Below are 23686 nucleotides of genomic sequence, written 5' to 3'. Positions count from 1 at the left end.
TCCAAAACAAAACAACTTCTGATCCACTTCCTGTATCTTATTATTCATGGCTAGCTGAAAACCTTTGCTTATGCACTGTTAATTTCTATATGGCCCATTCTTTAAATTTGATGTCTGAAACACAGTTGAACTTCAATGAAATCTTAGTACAGAATGTAAATAGCTAATTCATAATTGGAATACTTGAATAAAGATACTGAATGCTTATGCCGTCACCATCCAGAGCTTCCTTGTTGGCTTTTCCCATATTGTCTCTTAAATCTGCAAATAAGAGTTTCTACAGAAGCCTATTTATTTATCTCTGTCAAGGAGTAACACAACAGATTCTTTGTCATGCTCTGTATTTACACATTGTAACTTCAAGGATTGCTTCCTCTCTTGCTCTTCAATTCATACATTCTAAGTCCAGAAGGGACTATTATGATCCTCTGGTCTAACTTCCTACATAACACAGGCCATAGAATTTCAGCCACTAATTCCTGAATCAAAGGCAGTAACTTGTGGTTGAACAGGGGCATATCTTTGGGTGTATTTCTAAATCTTGATATGAAGACTTGAAATGATAGCGAATCAACCATATCCTTTGGTGAGTTGTTCCAATAGTTAATTACCCTAACAGTTTTAGAAAAATTCTAAAAAGGTGCAATTTTTTTTAATTCAATTTCCAGCCTTTGGATCTTGTCATGCTGTTTTCTATTTGTCTTCTAGTATCCAAAATCTTCTCGTTAGGTGGCTACTTAAATTATGATTGTCACCTCATAAACTTTTTGCTGATAAGCTAAGTAGATTGAACCCATTAAGTCTCTCACTATAAGGCATGTTTTCCAGACCCAAATCATTTTATGTACCTCTCCTCTGAACATGCTCCAATTTCTTTTTATTTATTTATTTATTTATTTATTTATTTAATAAAAAGTGGATGCCAGAACAGGATGCAGTACAGTATTTTGATAATGGTCTTAACAATGCTGTACTCAGAAGTAATATCACCTCCGTTTTCAAATTTCCGTTGTTTATACATCTGCCCGAGGGTCATGTTAGCCCTTCTAGTTACAGCATTGCATTGGGAGCTGATGTTCATTCAGTTATCTACTGTAGCCCTAAATTCTTCTCAAGCTGCTTGTTTCCAGAATACAGTCTACCATCATGTAGGTATGGCCTGTGCTCTTTGTTCCTAAGTGTGCAAACTTGTCTTTGGCTGTATTACACCACATTTGATTTGTGCCTAGCTTGCAAAAGGATCCAGATCACTCAATATATGTGAATTGCCCTCTTCATATTTCTCCTCCTCCAGGCTGTTTTATTTTTAAAATAAGATGTCTGCCCCAAGTTCTGGGTACCATAACACAATGAAGTTTCAGAAGAATTAAAATTGTTCCACCATGAATTCAGACAGATACACACCTACAGATACTTCATTCCATACCTTCATTGTTATGGGACTTTCAGCTCTCTCCAAAAACCCTGTTGAATGGATTTTTTAGTGTGCCCAGAAAGTCACCAGGCTATTGGGACTCAAGGTCTCAGAGCCCCTGCAGAGAACTTCCTACCAGCTGCCCCCTTCCTTTTGTAGTGAGGGGGATGCAGATCGGGCACCCCTTCTGGGTGCCGCTGTGGCAGGGAAAAAACATGGTCCTTTAGGAATGCTGGTTGAAGGCCACGTAGAGCTTTATAGGTCATAACCAGCATCTTAAACTCCAGCTGAAGACCAACAGGCAGCCAATGCAGATCCCAGAGCACTGGTGTCACATGCCCCCCTCAATAATCAAGCTGCTACTTTCTGCTCCAGGCTCAGTGTCTGGTTTTTAAAGTACAGCCCCATGGAGAATGAATTGCAGTAGTCAAATATTAGAAGTGATAAATACCTGTCAGACTGCAGCTGCGGATCTAAAATAACCCCTAAATTGTAAACCATAGTAACTGATAGCAGATGTGCTTCCACAATTGAAGGGACTGATACTACCTCCATCCTCTCCTCTGGCAGCTTCCCTCAAGCCACCATCGTCACCTCAGTCTCGACTCAGTTGACCTTCAGCTAGCTCTCTCATCCATCCCTCAGTCTCAACTAGTTGAGGCTCTCAACTGCATTGTCCAAGTCAGAGACCTACAGATGAGTGTCATTAGCATACTGATAACACTGTACTCCTCCTTTTATCACTTGCAAATGTGACAGGGTCAGGCCAGATGGCTACAGGAGAGTGATAGATGGCAGATATGTTAGCTCCAGGTTAAGTAGGTCCCTTTTCCCTGGGTAAGGTAACAGGGAAGGTTCCAGAACAATCAGGAACTTTCTGGAAACAAGTAAGGCAGACGGGCTGATTAGAATGTCTGCAGCCAATCAGGAAGCTGCTAGAATCAATTAAGACAGGCAGGCTAATCGGGGCACCTGGGTTTTAAAAAGGAGCTCACTTCAGTTTGTGGTGTGCATGCAAGGAGCTGGGAGCAAGAGGCGCAAGAAGCTGAGAGTGAGAAGGCATACTTCTGGAAGACTGAGAAGTACAAGCATTATCAGACATCAGGAGGAAGGTCCTGTGGTGAGAATAAAGAAGGTGTTGGGAGGAGGCCAGGGGGAAGTAGCTCAAGGAGTTGTAGCTGTCCCGCAGCTGTTACAGGAGCCACTGTAGACAGCTACAATCCACAGGGCCCTGGGCTGGAACCTGGAGTAGAGGGTGGGCCCAGATTCCCCCCATCCCTTCATCCCCCCCAACTCCTCACTTGATACTGGAGGAGTTGAACTGGACTGTGGATGCCACCAAAGGGGAAGGTCTCTGGCCTGTAACCCCGATCCAATAGGTGGATCAGCAGAGACTGCGGGGAATTGTTCTTCCTCCTTTTCCACATGATGGCCAGTGATGAGGCTAACTGAGTGAATGGCAGATTTGAGCCATGAAAGTGGCCGAACTGTGGGCTGCCGTGAACCTCTGAGGTGAGCAAATCCACCAATAAGTGCAGGACCCACCAAGGCAGAGGAGGAACTTTGTCACACAAAATTTATCAGAAATAATTTAAATTTCTTGCAGATCACTGATAAAATATTGGGCTGAGAATAGATTCTCACTAGAATCCTTCCACAAACCTTCCCCTCTCTCCTCTCCATCTTCCCTTCCACACACATGGTCAGTGGCATGGTACTATAAGCCATTTTGTCTTTCATTATGATGATCGAAATATTTTTTTCTAAGCTAAGGTTAAACCTGAAACTGTCCCCACCTCTGGATTTCCTAGTTAGTCCCCTCTTCTGTGTATCTTATTTGCCTTTTAAGAATAAAATTGTCTGGGTCAGAGGCTGTCCTTATTTTTGTCTGTACAGCCCATTGTACACCATATTGAAGGCATAAATATCCTTTAATATTCTGTGCAGGTTTATTTCCATATATCAATGTGACACAGAGCTGAGAATGAAGAGTAGAGAGAGAGGACATGGAGATAAAATCTAACTTCCCTGGTGTGGTTGCCTGGGGGTGGAAATAATTTGGTGGGTTTTACCTAACTGATTACTTGACAGTGATTGTCTAGTGTTGGACCAAATTTCCCACCATCGAAAGCCTTGTATCCCCTGGAGGAGAGCTTGTCACAGCTTCTTTATAGAGTCCATCAGTACTTCTCTGTATATCTAAGGTAGGGTAGCTATAGGGACACCAGCTTCAAGGCAGCTTCTGTTGACATAAATACGGTGTGATACTTTTCCAGCAAGTATATTTTCAGTCTTGAGTACACCTCATTCCCTAGAGAAAAACTTTAAAGGGTGAAAACTTGCTTCTAGGTTTACATGCTGTTCGAACTCCCTGTATTTTCTCAAACTGTAACGAGGCTTGCATTTGGCCAGGCTTTTATCTCAATCACTTTAAAATGGAACTACCAGTATTTCACAGATGTTGGACACTGATGTCTTGAAGAGGAAAAACCTAAGCGTGCCACTGACGATTCGGAGTAGGGTTGGGGAGAGAGATGTCTTCATTTAGAGAAAGGAGGGCTTTTTATTTTTTGACAGTGCACTTAGAATGTTTCTTTTTACTGCATTGTGAATACCTATCCCACACCAGTTGAGCAGGGGGTTAACCAAAATCTGTGGGCTGAGGAAGCCAGCCCCCAACTCCTCTGCTGGGCATGCTCCAACTGGGACCAGAATATAAAAGGGAGTAATTCAGCACAAGAGCAGACATGTGTTGCAGGCTTCCATCAGGAGAATGCCAGAGCTCCAGTACACAGCAGCCAGCTGAGTTGAGACTCCAGCAACCCGCTGACAGAGGAAAGACAGTGGAAGCCACAAGACCACCAGCACTGGAAGGAAGAGTAAGAAGCAGTGACCACCAAGGTGACCAAGACTTCTGGTGGTTATAGAAGCACCAGAAGTGATGGGTTCAGTCCAAGAGACCCCCTTGGGACTGTCCCCTGATGTGCTGAAGTTACCTCTGAGCCCGTTTTCCAAAACCTTGTTTTGTTGAGCCACACACGCTAGTCTGCTGCAACAAAGACCCAGGTCTAGTCCACGCCCCCAAAGCTGCAGCCTTTAACCAAAAACTGCTCAACAGGTCACCTGTCTCCTATGCCCAGACACCCAGTTCCCAATGGGATCCAAACCCGAAATAAATCAGTTTTCCTCTGTGTAAAGCTTATACAGGGTAAACTCATAAATTGTCTGCCTTCTATAACACTGATCGAGAGAGATGCACAGGTGTTTGCTCCGCCAGGTATTAATCACTTATTCTGGGCTTACTAATAAAAGTGATTTTATTAAGTATAAAAAGTAGGATTTAAGTGGTTTTAAGTAATAGACAGAACAAAGTAAGTCACCAAGCAAAATAAAGCAAAAACACGCAAGTCTAAGCCTAATACATTAAGAAACTGATTACTGGTAAAATCTCACCCTCAGACGTTCCAATAAGCTTCTTTCACAGACTAGACTCCTTCCTAGTCTGGGCCCAATCCTTTTCCCCTGGTACAGTCCTTGTTTGTTCCAGCAGGCATATCAGGTGAAAATCAGGGGCTTTCTCATGACTGGGACCCCACTTTGTTCTGTTTCACTCCCTTTTATAGCTTTGGCACAAGGCAGGAATCTTTTGTTTCTCTGGGTCCCCACTCCTTCTCCTAAATGGAGAAGCACCAGGTTTAAGATGATTCCAGTTCAGGTGACATGATCACATGTCACTGTAAGACCTCCTTCATTACCTGGGAGCTGGCCAACACCTACACAGGAAGGCTTGCAGGTAAACAAACCCATTCACAGTTTGTTGATTCTGAAACACCCTCAATGGCTTCCACTTAATGTGTTTACATCAGTAATACAAGTTTATGTCTTATTCTCCTAACTCCAGACATAGAAATGATACATGCAAACAAATAGGAGGAATACACGCAGTAGATTATAACCTTTGTAATGATACCTTACAAGAGCCCTTTAGTATAAAACCTATTCCATTTACATTATATTCACACTCATATTAGCATATTTCCATAAAACATATGGAGTACAGTGACACATCAGGACCCTAGGGCCCTGGACTGGGATCTGGTGGAGAAGGGTGGACCTGGTTCCCCCTACCCTGGCTGCCCCACCACTGGGACAGCTGATGCCTGGAGGGGAGAAGTTAGCAGTTACGTGGACTTGGGCTATGCTGTGCTGCCCGGAACCACAGGACAGCCCCACTGATGCTGGCCGTTGGACCATACTGCCCTGAGCTGCAGGGCCACCACCTAGATCCAGTCACTTGGACCACCAAATAGCCATTTTGATAACCTCCACAATCCAACACCCTGTAACGGGTTGTACCTACCCTGTGACATCCACTAGCGTATGGAGATTCCATTGAGTCTGATTAGATTGTACTCAAGGTTGGAGGCCATTGGTAAGATGGTGCACTGTAGGCTTTAGCTCCCTAAATATCCATGCAGTTTGCATTTCTTCTCTTCTAAATTTGTTGTGGGTGACCATATTTCTAAGTTCCTTTTCTTGTAGAATTTGTTGCGGTTCTAAGGAAAGTATGTATGCGGGAAGGAGCAGGGTGGTGGAGACAACTGATGGAGCAATGACAAGGACCTCCAAAAAGTGACCCAATAAGGCAGGCTAACTGGCAAAACAGACCCCCTGCCCGATAGATGTGGAGATGTAGATGATTTTGAAATGGCTGTTTGAGAGCCAGCAACACTAGACCCAGCTGCTATAACAGATCGTTTCACAGTTTCAGCTCCAGATGGCGTAACAGCAGGAGCAGCCGCAGCAAATGGTATGGGAACTGGCCACCCAAACTGATGCGCAGCAAAAGCAGTTGGTCCAGTAGATGGCAGCACTGCTGCGGCCAACTCCACTGCCTTTCCTCACCCTGACGGGGCCAGAGGTGGGGAACATTTTGGCAGGGCTCCTCGTGTCTCACTAAGATGAGACCCAGTGACAATCCCGAAGAGTTCCTTATGACATTCAAATGGATTGCCGTGGCTGCCAGACACTGGACTACCCTCTTGGCACCATATTTAACTGCTTGGTCCAGACCATCTACCGGAATCATGAGTAATTGGAATACAGCAATGTGAAGGCTGGCAGTCTGGACCAGGCTGGCATCAGTCATCTGCTGTGAACAGTACCTGCCCTAGGCTAGGCCAGCGTCTCTGGGACTACTGCTAGCAATGGCTGGAACCTGAAAAGCTGTCCGGGATCCAAGTGGTGGAGATGGTGGCATTGGAGCAGTTTACCCACATCCTACCTGGTGTGGGAAAAGAATGGTTGCAAGCCGTGCACCCCTGAGCAGAAGAATAGCCTTACTGACTCTGGCCAGTGCCCTGAGCTGCAAGCAGCCACCTAAATCCAGGCCACCTGGGCCACCAAATAGTCATTTTGATAACCCCCACAGTCTGAACCTGTGATAGTGTACCTACCCCATGAAATGCATTAATGTACAGCTATTCCATTGAGTCTGATTAGATGGTACTCATGGTTGGAGGCGATACATAAGATGGTGTCCCATAGGCTTTAGCTCCCTAAATATCACCATGCAGTTTGCATTTCTTCTCTTCTAAATTTGTTGTGGGTGGCCATGTTTCTAAGCTCCCTTTCTTGTAGAATTTGTTGCAGTTCTAAGGAAAGTGTGTATGCGAGGAGGGGCAAGGTAGGCTTTTGTTGTTGTTCACAGCTGGTGTGGAAACAGTGTTCATATATTGGGCATTTTTAATGCTGTCTCATATCCTTCCTTTTCCCTTATTCCCACCCTATTTATTTATTTGTATTTCAATAGTGCCTAAAGCCCCAATAGTGATTTGGGGCCCTATTGTATTACATGCCACACAAACACATAGTAAAAGATGGTCTCTGTCTCAAAGGACTTACACACAAACTTCGGACAAGCTGCAATAACATGCAAAAGGATCTAATAGGTCTCTTCCAACTCTAGGTTTCATGAATCCTATTATAGAAATTTTCTTTTTGAGACTGGGATTTTTTTTCTCACCTTCCTAGAAGAGCTGAAGTGTCTGAGTGAGTGGCTTCTAATCTATTTTCAGTACCAAGAGTCATTGTTCAAAGCTGAAGCAGTGACCGAAGTGTGGTATGCCTAATTGCCATTCCTTAGTGATTATACTGTACCATGTTGCCACCACTGGCTGAGCACAATTTAATACAGGGTTTTGAGATTTGCAATGAAACTTGCAAAGCAATTCCTATTGCAGGCAGTCTATATAGAGGTTTTTGTTAAAATAATGAATGCATGATGACTAGTAGATTAAGATTTCTTAGTGTCCTGTGATGAAGGATATGTGATCAATGTTTCACATACCTATGGTGATGTGAATCTGATGTCACTTCGCTTACTTGCATTCACAAATATTTTTTCATGAACAGCTTCAAAAAGCTGTTGAATGGTCATTTTTCAAGAAATGTGTCACAGAAGAGCTGAAATTCCATGGATCAACTGGAATTTGATTAAAAGGTTGCTGGACATCTCATTAAACTCAAAGTCCACATCCTGACTATTTTAATCTTCTAGAACTATGCCATTGGATAATGTAGCGTGCGTAGTCCATATAAGTCTATATTTCCAAATGACATTTTGCACACCTACTTTGTTTTTTGTTTGTTAATTCAACTTCAAATGTAATCTCTCCCTAAGACAACAGGCTGTCTTTCACCATGTGTAACTGAACAGGATTACGTTATGTCCCGAAAAGGAAACAGTGCACAGATTTTTAGTTATCATGAAAATGCTGTTATGGTACTCCTCATTTCATGTCATCTTAAGCACGTAGTGAGTTTACTAAATACTAATGTCCATACTTATTCTGGGTAGAAGTTACTGACCATACCCTTTTGTATGTATTTTAATCTCTGAACCTTTCTCTTCAGGAAAGAGTAAGAAATGTACCATATTCATATCCTATAATAGTTTCAGTGTTCATAAATCGGTCTCTGCATTTAACTGGGAATGATTTAACTGGGAATTGGTCCTGCTTTGAGCAGGGGGTTGGACTAGATGACCTTCTGGGGTCCCTTCCAACCCTGATATTCTATGATTCTATGATTTACCTATACAATTTTTGTTAAGAAAAATCTTCAGTGAAAGTTCTTAAAGCCAGTAAGCTCCCAAAGTATAAACTAGGGGCCTACATTTGCCCAAGAACCACCAAATTTGCTGTCCATATCCTTTATAAGAGTGGTTCTTATAAACTTGGGGAAAACGCCATCAAGTGGATGGTTGCAGAAATGCATTCTATTACCATTTTACCCCAGATCTATTTCCAGAAAGAAGTGGTACACTTAATATGTGTAAGTGGCAGACTGCCATATGTAGTCTAACAAAGTAGACACTAGGTTTTAGATCCTTCCTTTGCAAACCAAGTAGGATCTTTAAAGATATTTTATAAATACAAATGGAACATACCAACATTTCAGAGAGCTACTAATATCTCCGACTTATGAAAAAACTTCACAATGGTGTTCTGTGAAAGGGGGTGTGATGCACAATACATATAATTCATTTAAATGAAATACCAAATACACAATTGTCAGTAAAACCGTAATACTACACTACTCTGTATCTGGAACAATGGATGCCTTGTTAAGGATCCAGCAACCCCCTACTCTTCAATTAAAGTTCACAATAAACATTTGAAGTCCCCAGTAATGCCTTCACCAAAATCAGGGAAAACCAAACTTGATGCTTCTAAGGTGAAACATGAGATTGTTTATAAAGAATTAAGGAGGGTAGGAGGACAGTTCTAATTGGTGGATTTTTAAACCCTATGCAGATCACCTCTTAAGCCTGCAGCTTAGTGCTTGAGTGATGATTGCTTACCCCAATCTGTGGCCCAGGGTAACTTATTTCTGAGGGCAGAGAGGAAAGGGTGGTCTCGCACTTGTGGGTCAACACTTTTGTGGATAAAAACAACGAGGAGTCCGGTGGCACCTTAAAGACTAACAGATTTATTTGGGCATAAGCTTTTGTGGGTAAAAAAACCACTTCTTCAGATGCATGGAAGCAGGGGGTTTTTTTACCCATGAAAGCTTATGCCCAAATAAATCTGTTTAGTCTTTAAGGTGCCACCGGACTCCTCATTGTTTTTGTGGATACAGACTAACACGGCTACCCCTCTGATACTTTTGTGGATGGTTGTTCTTAAACCAATCTCAGTCCTGGAGTATGGGCAGAGTACAGGTGATATGGCTGAAGATGTAAGGTAAGTTGCAACTTAATTCCTGGATGATATCACTTCTACAGGTGATACATGTTTTCACTTCTGCTGCAATTTTCTTATGAGGGTCATTTTTATAGACTGTATATTAAGTATTCGTCAGATATAACTGCCTATTCCTTGTTCGGTGTTCGAATTCTATGAATGCAGACACATAGACACAGCAGTATGGGTTAAATGCAGTGTCTGCAACTTCATTTAACTAACTATTAACTTAATTTACAGTCACAGCACTCCAGTGCATAACTACCTAGCTGGACGCTTCCAGTATAAATTTCAAGCAGAGGTATCAAGAAACCCAAATTTGGAGAAAGGTCTTATTCCCTCCTTATCATCTTTACCTCTGGATAGCTAAAGTATCTGCTCTGTGTGAGATAGGAATTTTAAGATGAGAAAAGCCTCAAACTGCACAAGAGAGAGAGTGGCACCCACACAGTTCTAAACTAATGCCCAAACAAATGTTTTTGAAAAATCCCTACCTGGAGTTAAATGCCCTAGATTGACTCATGTTAATTTACAATTGGCACAGGAAACTCACCACAATTTGCAACAATTAAAACGGATGTTTTGAAAACCAGACTCCTGGGGGGCAGGGGGAGCAGCACAGCTGTGCCAATTATAATATGCGGGGGTGGAATCCCTTTCTGACCCCCCTGAAAGGGTGATTGGCCCAGCCCTGCCACTAGAGGACACCTATCTAAAGGGAGGAAGAGGGAAAACCGTATAAAGGGATGGAGCCAAAAGGGTGCCAAACACTGGCCATCCACATCCAGAAGGTGCCCTATATGCCCTTTAAAGGGGACAGGGGAAGCCAATGGATCTCCTCTGTGAACCCAGCAATGATGAGTTGGTGGAGGTGAGGCTGATGGCCTACCCCTACACCCACCTTGTGCTTCCCCATCTTTCCCATTCCCACCAAAACCCCCCCAGAAACAGGGGAGGTTCAGGTGGGGGGAAAAAAGCCATAAGAATATCTTCTCTTTGTACCTACTACAGCATACTTGAAAGGAAACACTGTAATTGAAAAGTAATGTCCTTGACCAGTTTTTTTTAGTGTTCAGTTTACTACTGAAAATATTTGCTTTATTAAGGGCAAATCTTTTACACAGTCAATCTCTTCCTCATTCTTGATCCTGAAATGGAATCTTGTGGATATGTCAGTCTGCTTCTATGGACACTGTTATGGTATAACACTTGTGGGTTTTTTTTTGTTTTTTTTTTTTTACTTGAATGTAACCTGTGCATTCATTTCTCTACAAAAGACATGCTTGATCACTCCCCCAAGGACTTTATGTTCTAAATTAGACAGACAATCTAGTGCATTGTGCATTTAAATTTCATTAATAGGGAATGATCTAGGCTCCCGTCCACGGCCAAGTAACTTGGTTGCTGTGCTGAAAGTCACTGTAGTTTAAATGTGGGGGGAGAGGGTTCTCGGAGCTTTCCGAGACGGCTTTGCTTATGTGTTTATTGTGCTGAACAGCTAATCCGAAGAAGCAAACCTTTCGGGTAGTGTGGGTTGAGGACTTGGAGTAAATAATTTGTCCTTCCATAGTTGTAGCTCTGAAATAAGCTTTTTTTAAAGAACATACTAAGTGCTACAGATTCAGGTAACTTTCAGAATATTGTTACTCTTGTATCTTATTCATTATTTACAGGATGAGTAAGTAGGTGTCCAAGTTATTCCCACAAGTGCTCTCCATATCAAGCTTTTTCCTAACCACTGCTGTATTATTGAGCCTTAAAACTTTATATAAATTGTTAGAATCATACTAAATTCTAAATACCAGAATCTCTTGAAATGTGTTGAGCAAAATATGTTGTCTTGTTAAAATTGATGTACACCAGGTAGAGGAACTAAAAATGCCATTTGGGGTTTTTGTTTTAAATCTTGCTTCATAGAATTTTTTCATTGGTTGTCCCAATTGCTTTCAGTGCTTCCTGAACGATAGGGCTTCCTGCCCTGCACACACTGGTATAAAGTTTCTCTAATATTCTGACACTGTCACTCTAAAGTGAGTGTAACTTGCTTTTATTGAGATTCAGTAATTACACAATTAAATATGGTTTCAGAATAGCAGCCGTGTTAGTCTGTATTCGCAAAAAGAAAAGGAGTACTTGTGGCACCTTAGAGACTAACCAATTTATTTGAGCATAAGCTTTCGTGCGCTACAGCTCACTTCATCGGATGCATAAAGTGGAAAACCAATTTATTTGAGCATAAGCTTTCGTGAGCTACAGCTCACTTCATCGGATGCACAAAGTGGAAAATACAGCTCAAATAAATTGGTTTTCCACTTTATGCATCCGATGAAGTGAGCTGTAGCTCACGAAAGCTTATGCTCAAATAATGGGCTAGTCTCTAAGGTGCCACAAGTACTCCTTTTCTTTTTACAATTAAATATATTGTCAAAGTCTATTGAATGTAAATACGCTTATGTTAAAGACTTTCCAAATTTTAGAGCATAACTAAGCTGTTCTTGTAAAAATGCTAATTTTGAGGAGGGCCATACTGAGACATGCTTTATTGAACACAATGGTGCAGTGTGTTACCAATTATTTGGTATTCATGCATACAGAAATGTACAGAATTACTTTTTTATACTTGTGATTATTTACTGGGTATTAATCTGCCATTTTATACTGAATGTTCAGCATAGCCCCAAACCCCAGTCTATTCCTATGTTCCAAACATAACAATATAAAAAAGGTGAAGGATTTGCCTCAGTATTTTCTTGTTCCTTTTTGGTGGTGGTTGTTCAGTTTCAGGTGTTCTGTTTTCTAAAGAGAAACATAAAATCATTTTTTACTTTCAGAAATGAAGTATCCAACCTCAAAGTAAAGGAATAAGTTTTGATAAATCTTATGCTTGATATAACTTATGCTGGTCACTGGTTTGTAATTCAGTCTACAAAACTGGCTATAAAACTAAATTCTAGGCTAGTGGGAAAAAAAAACTTTCTTCAGTGGAAAAACATGTGCTTTACAGCTGAAAGTTCTAGTACACAAACAACAAGTACATGGCTACACGTTCAGCAGAGTTAGTGACCTAGACTCTGTGCTTCAGAAGACTGTTGTTCCTTGTTTCTTTTACAGCTATTTTGCCTTCTAAGAATGCTACTACCAGCCTGATCCTATAAACATTTACTAAAGGGCATAGCACTTATATCGGGGGTAGTCCAGTCAGTGTTAGTGTGGGATTCATCCCCCTGTTTGGAAGTGTAGTAGTGGTATGGCTAGGAGACTAGTGAGAGTTCAGAAATGATTGCTTCCATTATCTTGCTATTCATGTTTTAGGCACCCAGACTTCTTGTTTGTGTAGCTTTTTACCAGTGACATCAGTGTTTCTCATCTTATCACAGGGATTCTACCAGACTATCAATGATCCTTAGTATACATTGTGCATTTTCTTAGTTACCGAGCACTAACGTTAGTCTGTGCCAACTTTAGTTAAGTGTCTGAAAGAGAGTGAATAGAGCCAGTCCTTTGTGTTTAGCTGCAGTTTCTCCCTCCATGCAAAACTGTAAATATTTTTGAATATTCTTATCTAGACTTATGTCTGAGACTTTCAAAACATGCTGTTTTAGGATGACGTTATTCTCATCCACTTAATAGTGCAGTGCTGGATTCAGGAAAAAAAAAGTGTACTGTTTCTAGGTGTGATGGAAAAGATAGCTAATTGAGACAATCTTCTGCAAAACAGTTGAGTAAATTCTAAGGAATGTTCAGTTCTCTTAGATCAGATCACATGCAATTCACTGACCTAACTTTGTCACAACTATGATGTTTGCTTACAAAAAGGGATGGTACCTCTCAGTTAAGCAAACAGGTCAAGCCCTGTCTATGTAAGTCTGCAGCCCTTATGCAAAGTCAGGCAAGCGGTCCTCCTGGCTTGTACGTCCATGAGTTTGGCTGGAGGAACCTTTTCTAGCTGAACTAGAGGTTCAGGTTTGACTCAGCCTCCTGTTAGAGTAGCTCCTTCCTCCCTTGCCTAAAATCAAGGCAATTCTGCCATTTAGAAAGAGCAGAAAAATGGCTTGGCCTAGAGGACTGGATGAATTATAAAACATGGCGAACTCAGTCAAAACAAGGCAGTTAGACTGACAAGCTCCTGTCTATAGCTTCACTGTGTAGTGTACATTTGGTCATGCTTTTTAATCCGTGAGGGCAATATTCAGCACCAGCAAATGCCTGTCTACATAACTTCCTCCTCCAAAGTTACACTCGCATTCAATTGTATACTTGGTTAGAAATGTTACTATATGATAATAGTGTGCTCTAAACAGAATTTGAAAATACAGTCTAAACCAAATCTGAAAGTGCTGGCTTACTGTTTTGGTTCTTTTTTCTTTTTCTTTTCCCCCCCATTTTAACTAGAAAAATTAAAATGTTTCTCTTATCTGGATTATATGACAAATTTAATACTTTCAAGTCAGATTTTCAGAAGTATTCAGCATTGGCCTAACTCTACTGTTACTGAAAATCAGTGGGATTTTACCATTGAGTGAAGTAGGAGCAGAGTTAGCCCAACACTGAGCATGTTTCAAAATTCTTATTTTGAACTCTAAAATTCTCTAAAACTCTAAAATTCTCATGAGACCGTAAAATGAGGCTATCACATGGATGTTGTATGGCCTGTGTCCGTTTATCTGAGGTGAATTACACCTTTTACCACATTACCAAGGCCTGTGTCAGAAATCAGACTTGGGCACCATAAAATCTTCCCATAGTCTTCTGTCTTGCTAGGTTTCATACACCTAGGAGGATAGAAAGCTTTTGTATGCAAAATGTATCTGATATAAACTTGAATCAACCATCAGAGGTCATAAAAGAAAAGCTTATAAGCATGCAACCTGGTATTTCTTTTTATTTATGTTATAAACATGCTCTTCCATAAAATTGTTTAAAATAGTTCAACTTTTAGACACTGTAAAAATAACACTAAAGTAACACTTTCAGCTTCTGCTAGGATAGAAGTTATCCACATAAAATAAATAGGGATATGGCTTGTTTTCTTTATGGTGAATTGATAAGGTATTAAATAACTTTTACTTTAAACTTCATGCAGGCACATATCTATTCTTTGGGTGCGACACTGAAAGCAGCAATTGAATATGTGACAGAGTCTGAGATGGAATCGGAGTTTGGGCAGGATCTACAGACTCTGCTGGAACAAATGCAAGAAGAGAATCCTGAAGATAGGCCAGATATTGAGGTAAAGTATCTAGCTATGATTTTTTTTTAAATTTTAGTAAGCTAACATTTTCCTTACATGTGTATAAGACATAGAAGATATTTTTAAATTTCATATGTCCAGGTTGTATAATTGACCTGAAGCATCTTCCGAGTTAGAAGAATTCTTTCATTTCCTTCATCTCCAAAGTCTTGGACATAAATGTAGAGAAGAGAGGAGAAATTCCTTGATGGTAATTGTAGTTCCGAGAAGGTTGTGTAAGATGTGGATCCAGAGTCTCCCATATGCACTATCACTTGATACTTACGATTGGTTTCTTGAGAGATCTACTTTTGAAAACTTTAGAAATAAGTAAGAAAAGAGGATATTATACTACAAAGGAACCCGTGTTGTGGCTCTCAAATGTTACTTTGCTTGAAAACAAGAGTAGGGATCAGAGAATCAGGCTTATGGTCATTCTACTTCTGGGCATTTCTGGAGCATTCTTTACTGATAAGTACTATACCTGTGTTTTATTACTGATGAGTTTTTCTGTAATTGTACAGCTGTTTTGGCAAACTGTTTCTGATTAGATGCCTTTTTAACATTCTAAATGTTTGTTTTACCATATTTATTCTTGTTTTATCTGTTTCTAATTGTTTACCAAAGCAATTCGTAGATGTGGCTCTCAACCTTTCCAGACAACTGTACTTTCAGGAGTCTGATTTGTCTTGTGTAGCCCCAAGTTTCACCTCACTTAAAAACTACTTGCTTACAAAATCAGACATAAAAATACAAAAGTGTCACAGCACACTATTATTGAAAAATTGCTTACTTTCTCATTTATACCATATAATTATAAAATAAATCACTTGGAATATAAATATTGTACTTACATTTCAGTGTATAGTTTATAGAGCAGTATAAACAAGTCACTGTCTGTAATTTTAGTTTGTACTGACTTTTTTCTAGCACTTTTTATGTATGCTGTTGTAAAACTACACAAATATCTAGATGAGCAGATGTACCTCTCATCTAGACCTCTGTGTACCTCTAGGGGTAAATGTACCCCTGGTGTATAGGATTTTGCAAAGTTATGTATTCAAAGAATGTGTACATTAAGTATTGGTTCCCTTACCCTTTACTATTTGACTTTCATGCATAGTTTTGCTTTAATTTGTTTACATTAATTTTCCATTATACAGTCCAAGAATACTAGGAGGTTTTTAACTTGATTTTTCTTTGTCAGTGGGTTTCAATTTGTTCAGTATGAAAAGGCTTTACCTTTTCTACCTGCAGTCAAGAGACTGCTATCAGTCCTTTGGACAGATTCTTTCTCTCCATTCTGCTCCCTTTATTATGTTCACTTGCCATGAAGATAGTGGAAAGCACCTGCAATTCCCCTGCTGGGGATTATCCAGTCATGGGACAGTCCGCATGGGCAAAAAACTGGTATGCCCAGCTCCTACATCTTTTTCCCCATACCTCCAATGCAGGCAGGGAAGTGATGGGAACATATATTGTGCTCACAGCTATCCCCAGATGACATATGGCCCCTAGGAGACTGTTGTCAACTGATATAATATAGACCATTCCCCATACTGCTCAATGATGGACTGGTGCAGAGAATCAAAGAGCTGTTACTGACTGGTTGTTCTCAGTTTCTCCTCTTTCTGTCCTCTCTTCTGGGCTGTTCTGAATGGCGCTGTGGGGTATGGAATTTGCAGGTACTCCCCTAGGTTCAGACTATCCGGTTGAAGCCTTAGCTACTTGTCCTGTCCAGTCTGGCATATAAGCAAACAATGGGTCAACCAGAGCCACTTTCTGTAACGCAGCAGGTGACCAGAAGGACCATCAAAGCAGCTGCTCAAAGCCCTCCTGGCACACATCATCACTGTTCCTGGGACTGAGCAGTGGGATGCAGTTGGGAAAGTAGTGCTCCCCACCTCCTCCCCTTAGTGACAGCCAATTTGTAATTAAATAAAAACTTTCATATGAACATAGGCCACAGTTTAGAGCCATTATACTTATTTTCATTTTGAGCATTCAGAGTAAATTATTTATAGAAATTACATTTTAAAATAGTTATCTGTACCAGTCATTTCTAATATTTCCTATATCTAAAACTGTGATATGTGACATTAAGTAATGCTGTAGTAGCCCATGCTAGAAATAAATTAATGTATAGTTAACAATGTAATGTACATACAATATATTGCAAAATGTAGGTCCTATATACTAGTATCTTGTTAGAAAATTACAATGTGCTATGTCTGATAACATGAGCCAAAAATTTATTTACTTTAAATAACCAGTAAATGTTTTAACTTTAATTGTCTACAGAGTATCATATCATTATGTGAAGAAAAACTGAAGTTTGCTTCCTCAAGTAATATTTGTCGAAGTCTATCTGCTGTTGGAAGAAGGGTGCTTTCAATAGAATCATTTGGTACTTTTCAAGGTAAACTTAATGTATTTCAGATTAAAATAATATATTTCAGGAAGTCCAACAACAAGTGAATAGTGAAATCAAAGAACGTGATCTGGAAGTATCATAGAATATCAGGGTTGGAAGGGACCTCAGGAGGTCATCTAGTCCAACCCCCTGCTCAAAGCAGGACCAATCCCCAATTAAATCATCTCAGCCAGGGCTTTATCAAGCCTGACCTTAAAAACTTCTAAGGAAGGAGATTCTACCACCTCCCTAGGTAACGCATTCCAGTGTTTCACCACCCTCCTAGTGAAAAAGTTTTTCCTAATATCCAACCTAAACCTCCCCCACTGCAACTTGAGACCATTACTCCTTGTCCTGTCCTCATCTACCACTGAGAATAGTCTAGAACCATCCTCTCTGGAACCACCTCTCAGGTAGTTGAAAGCAGCTATCAAATCCCCCCTCATTCTTCTCTTCTGCAGACTAAACAATCCCAGTTCCCTCAGCCTCTCCTCATAAGTCATGTGTTCCAGTCCCCTAATCATTTTTGTTGCCCTTTGCTGGACTCTCTCCAGTTTATCCACATCCTTCTTGCAGTGTGTGGCCCAAAACTGGACACAGTACTCCAGGTGAGGCCTCACCAATGTCGAATAGAGGGGGACAATCACGTCCCTCGATCTGCTTGCTATGCCCCTACTTATACATCCCAAAATGCCATTGGCCTTCTCGGCAACAAGGGCACACTGCTGACTCATATCCAGCTTCTCGTCCACTGTCACCCCTAGGTCCTTTTCCGCAGAACTGCTGCCTAGCCATTCGGTCCCTAGTCTGTAGCTGTGCATTGGGTTCTTCCGTCCTAAGTGCAGGACCCTGCACTTATCCTTATTGAACCTCATCAGATTTCTTTTGGCCCAATCCTCCAAGTGTTATGTTCTGTCCCTGTACTCATTTTCTGTTGTTTAGAAAGAAAATATAGCCTATTTAATAACACTTGGATCAAAATATATGTGGATTCTCTTTTATTAGGAAAAAGCCAAACATTCAGTGACAAAAATAAACTTACACTGAACAACTTTCTATTCTGACTTGTGATGACTCTCTCTAAAATTTTGTCCTTTCTGATAAAAATGACATGCTCAGAGAATTTTGTTTTTATAATGTATTTTAAAATGTGCTATGGGGGGCAAAAAAGCTGAAAAGCATAAAAGAAAAGTCTTAGATGAAAGGTTTAAACACTTTTTTAATGTGAACATCTGTTTTTGCATCTAGACAGCTGTGATAACATATGGAAAGGAAAAGTGTGTCAGAGAAGTGCGGGATTTAAATTATACACAAATGAAAAAAACAACATAGAAGGTGATTCCTCTACAGTGGAAGACATGACAGCAAGCTATCACAGAGACCCTTCTGTAGCCAATGTGGCCTTGAATGCAATAGAATGTGGTTTAAAGGAAATGCGAATGGATCTGGATAATGAAAGATCTCAACATTCACAACTTGCAACTGAAGTTAGAAAGAGCAAAGAAGAGGACAAGCATGTAATATATAATGAACAATTTGCTAACGTTGTTTTGGAGACCAAGTCACTTACTAATGATCTAGAGAGAGATATTTTTAAGAAAAGTTTGAGAAAAATGAAAACTTTTCCAAAGCTACCACTTGAAGTTACAGACACAAATAATGTTTTCACATCTCTAACAAACAGTGGACTACTGGTTCATAAAAAACTATCACTAACACATGAATCAGTACCTCTAGACAATAATCAGGTTGCTGCTTCAGAGGGAAAACTTAGTCCATTCAATGTTAATAATCCACCAAGAGTAAAACCAAAGATTTACCAGGTCTCTGATCTTCATTTAGATGTATCTTGTATGTGTACGCAGGTCTCTGGCATGTATCCAGAGGAATATATGCCACCCTTTAATGGTAAAAAGAAAGCTTCTCTTTCATGTAATCATATAGAAGAATGTTCCCATGCTACCTCCAAAACTCGACATATCACTAATACATTAAAAAACCAAGATCAATCAGCTGCTGGAGCAGAAGTGGTAAACAACTATATGGCACTGGAGGACTATATTGAAACTTCTCAAGGATCAAATGAAAATTGTTTATCACAGTTTAATAAGATGGCTTCAGTGTTATCAACAAAAAACAATAAGAATGGATATGGGTCAAGCCTAATTAGTTCTCCAGAATTACTCACTGGTGTGATGAGTACAAACAATAATGAAAATCACTGTGGAAGCAGAGAATCAGAAGTCAAAAGTAATGAGCAGGTAGTAAAAACAAAATCTTCATTATATAGTTGCTGTAGTCATTTATGTGGAGAGGAAATGACTTGAATACCATGTGTTATCCACGTCTTTCCCCAAATTAACATAGCTATATAGAGTAGAACCTCACTAACCTGCATGCTTTACAATTCACATCATGAATTTGGTCTGTTCCCTTTTCTCACCAAAGATTTTTAAATAAGGCCTAAAGTAAGGTGTCCTGATTGCTAAGTCTTCCTCATTTTAACATGTTTCCAGGCTGTACTTGTGTATGCTCACTAGTACATTACAAAGTGTCAGCATATAATTTAAATTAAACTCCATTTGTCGGGATAAAGCACAAAGTGTATTTTGAAGAATTATCTTGGGGTGTTTGTTTTGGAGGGGAGGGTCTTTTTGTTTTTTAGGAGATTCATATGTTTTGCTGACTCACAGAATTCACTAAGTTGTAGTGGACCTTCCAGGTATTAATGAGAATTAGAGTACTTGGGTGAGCTCCTGGCTTTATTGAAATCTCTGACAAACATGCCAATGTCTTCAGTAAGGCCAACATTTCACTCTTTCTTTGTCTTTTAAAGCCACATACATATTTACGTTTATTTCAGAAATGTATAAAAATTCTGTATTCATCTTCCATTCTAAAAGGCCCTTCTTTATATGTGCTACATTACATTTCATAATATGCATGTACTGTATGTGTACATAATTGCATTCTGATACATTGACCAAAAATGTTTTGCTTCTATGAACAGCCAAAAAAAAGGGGGTGTGTGGGGGGAAGAGTTGATTCCATCAATGTACACTATTAGACAGTTGAGGCAACATTGCCTCCTCCCCCTCAAAGTTCTCAGGGTGGACAAGTTTGGTCTCTGACTAGATGGTTTTCTCTTGTGTCACACTTGAACAGTCAGGAGCAATCCATGGAATACGAGAATTTGTGAATACCTACTCCGGTTGTTTAAGCTTCTCAAGTTATGCTGTGACTTGTACAGAGTGAGCATCATGAATGTTCAGTTCTCATGCTTGATTTGCATAATTTTGCCGGGGGGGGGGGTGTATTTTAAAAATAAATAAATAAAATTCTTCTCTAAAGGAAAGATTGATCAACCTGCCTTCCGTAACAGAGTGTCTGCTGCATATCAGGTCTCAACTCTGAGGTATCTACCCCCTCAGCCTGAAAATAGCAAATAACTAACAGATATCTAACTGAAGAGCTTGTGATGCAGGTAGGCTCCTGAATTATCAAAAAGGAACTCCATCTCGGAGATTTTATACCCTCACTCCCACCCCTACCCCCACATTGTTACTGCCTATCAGGATCACAGTGCAAGCTCCATAGGGTTCAGTTCGCAGGGAATTCTGACTATAAACACGGTGTCTCCTGTGTTCTATTCCCCCCATGGATTTTCATTTTCTTGGACTCTTGGATAAGATCTGTTTGTTGCAGGTAATTATTTCAGTTTCTTCTGATCTTCTGTTATCACCCATTTAATCTACACACTCTTTGGGGGATGGAGAAAGTCAGATTGAAAATCAATCTTGTATCTTTTTTCCATGATGAAGTGATTATCAGTTCCTCTGAGTTCCTATATGCCTCATTTATTTCATAGTCGTGTGTGTGTGTGTGTGAATATATAGCGTGCTCATTCTGGACACACATTTAATAAGTGTTCATTACTTTTTACCTCCTCTCTTCTGGGTGATGAGTAGAATCCTTCCCCCCTTGAATTCAGTGACAAAACTCTCATTAACTCTCATGGGGTAAGGATTGCACCTGGATGTTACTCCCATTATTCTAATTCTCAAAGGAATAGTAAATATGATCTGAGCAGAAATGACAGACACCAAGCTTGTGACAAAGAAGGCCACAGATCATAGACATGTACTGTCAGTAGAAGGGAGGGTTTTACTGACTTAGGTTCTCAACTTCCTGTCTTAGTGAACAGTTCTACGTAAAACTTCAGGCTCCGACACACAAACACTTAATGCTCAAGAGACCCTGTTAAAATCCAGAAGCTCTCCTAGGTCTTTGCCTAAAATAGGGTCTAGAAGAAATCCTACTATTTAAGGAGAGGGCCATTTAAACCTACCAAATTATCTCTCTGCAAGTTCTAGGTTTTTTACAAACAAAATATTGACAAAGACCTTGCCATCTGTTCTGTAAGGCATTGTGGCACTGCTCTGGTGACCCTTAAAGGGAATCATTGAGAACAACCTATGTCCAAACAGTTCCTTAAAGTTCTAGAATTAAGCTGTCGTCTTAAGCAGATGTTTTCCCACCTACAGACTAAACACAGAGTTGAGGGCTCTTTGTAAATCCTCCTTTTGAAGGAAGTTATTTTAAAGCTTCTAGCAACTGTCTCTTTGTTTTTAGTAGCAAATGATTTTTCTCCTCTGATTTCTGGCACATGGTAGTCTTTGCCTACAGGCGCTCCTCCCCATTTTTAAAAAACTCTATTCTTACAGAATTGACCGAAGTTCTGTGACATCCTTTGTGCACAAGTGCCACACCCAATTTCACCAGTGTCAGAATTCTTATGTCCTTTTTCCAGCGGGGCCAAAAAAGATTTTTATATAACTTTTTTTTTCTTGGCAATGAACACAAAATTTGAATCTGAAAGTTTTTTCATTTACTGCAAGGGAACAAAGAGAGGGTGTGACTCCAATAAGAATGTACTTTACCACCTTTTCTCCTGAATGGGTAATGCTTATGTGAACAGATCTGAAATGCTACTGTGTACCAGGCATTATATAATAGATATGCATATGTCTTCAAGTGCAATTTTCAACAGAACTGTTCTAGCATCTCCAAGTATTCTCTAATTAGAAAAAATGCTAATTAGTGATTAACCTTGTCCACTCTGGAGAATAGACAGGGTTTTTTTTTCTTATCTGTCAATAGTATTTCTCCAGAGGACAACATCTGTCTGTCTAATATCCTAACCCTGCTTCCTATGTGCTTTACGGCCAATTGGCAGTACTAAAAATGCTTACTTGGTATTGTCCTGCTTCTCCAATGTATCTTGTCAGGGCACTTAGTGATAGCTTGCCATTCCATAAATAAACATTTATTACTTCAAGATTGAGTGGGGATCCTTTATTTCTCTAACCAATTTCATTCCAATCAGGTGTGTCTCATATCTATGCTTTTCAATATTATTTTTTACAAATATGGCTTTCACACCAGAAAGCCACTAACAGGAACCTGGAGGTAGATTATTTTATTGCTCAAACATTTGTGTTCTCTTGGTCATTCATATCTAGTCAAGTGTGACAGAAGTGAAAACCCACCTAGGTAGAGAATGACATTGACTATTGTTTTATCATATGAAATATCATTTAAAGGTAAGAAAATTGTATATTCCCAGAATGGTGCTCCCTAAGAGAGGGCTAATGTGTTACTTATTGCCTCATTATGGCTGTTCATAAGATGCCAGCATATGTTTGCATAATATACTACTATTCTTGGCATAAAAGGCAGGCATAGTTCAGATATTTATTATTCCCAGATGTTTGGGTGTGTAAAACTGGTATCAACAGTGAATTATAAGAATATCGCTAAACAATTTTACTTTTGTTCTTTACCAACATCATTCTCATTAGTAGCCAGACGGGGCATACAATACATAGTAACGAATTTTCACGTTAAAGTGAAAAGTCATTAATGCCTACAATATATATTAATCAGTAATATACAGATAAAATGTTTTATCTGGCACATCGGGAACCGGAAAGCTCTATAAACTGGCATTTCTGATCTTCATTGAAATGCTGATTTACAGTCTGGTTGGCACAGGGCCAGCAGGGAGTTGGGGCGCGGAAATGAGTGAGGACTGCGGGCTCTGGAAGGGAGTTTGTGTGCAGAAAGGGGCTTAGGTGCAGGAGGGCGTGCTGGATCTGGGGGCCGCCCACCTGGGACAGCTCACCGCAAGTGGCGACCTGTCCCAGCTGCTCCTAGGCAGAAGCATGGCAGGCAGCTCGGCATGCTCTCCCTCCCCACCCCAGCCCCGAGTGCTGGCTGCGCAGGTCCCATTGGCTGGGAGCTGTGGCCAGTGGGAGTTGTGAGGGCTGCGCCTGTGTACAGAACTGCCTGCCGTGCCTCCGCCTGGGAGCAGCTGGGACAGG

General features: G+C 40.3%; 1 protein-coding gene across 1 annotated transcript in view; it reads left to right on the top strand.

Annotated features, from left to right (window-relative positions):
* The window catches only part of KNDC1 (kinase non-catalytic C-lobe domain containing 1), a 128718-nt gene that overhangs the window by 22143 nt on the left and 82889 nt on the right, over window positions 1-23686 (top strand). Inside the window, exons 4-6 of the mRNA XM_073353950.2 lie at window positions 14744-14890; window positions 17192-17309; window positions 18552-19564. Of these exons, the coding sequence (XP_073210051.2) occupies window positions 14744-14890; window positions 17192-17309; window positions 18552-19564 (1278 nt within the window). The remainder of the gene's footprint in view (window positions 1-14743; window positions 14891-17191; window positions 17310-18551; window positions 19565-23686) is intronic.

This window comes from Lepidochelys kempii, chromosome 7 (genome assembly GCF_965140285.1).
Source record: "Lepidochelys kempii isolate rLepKem1 chromosome 7, rLepKem1.hap1, whole genome shotgun sequence".
Lineage (NCBI taxonomy): Eukaryota > Metazoa > Chordata > Testudines > Cheloniidae > Lepidochelys > Lepidochelys kempii.
This window is presented reverse-complemented; position numbering and strand designations above follow the sequence as displayed.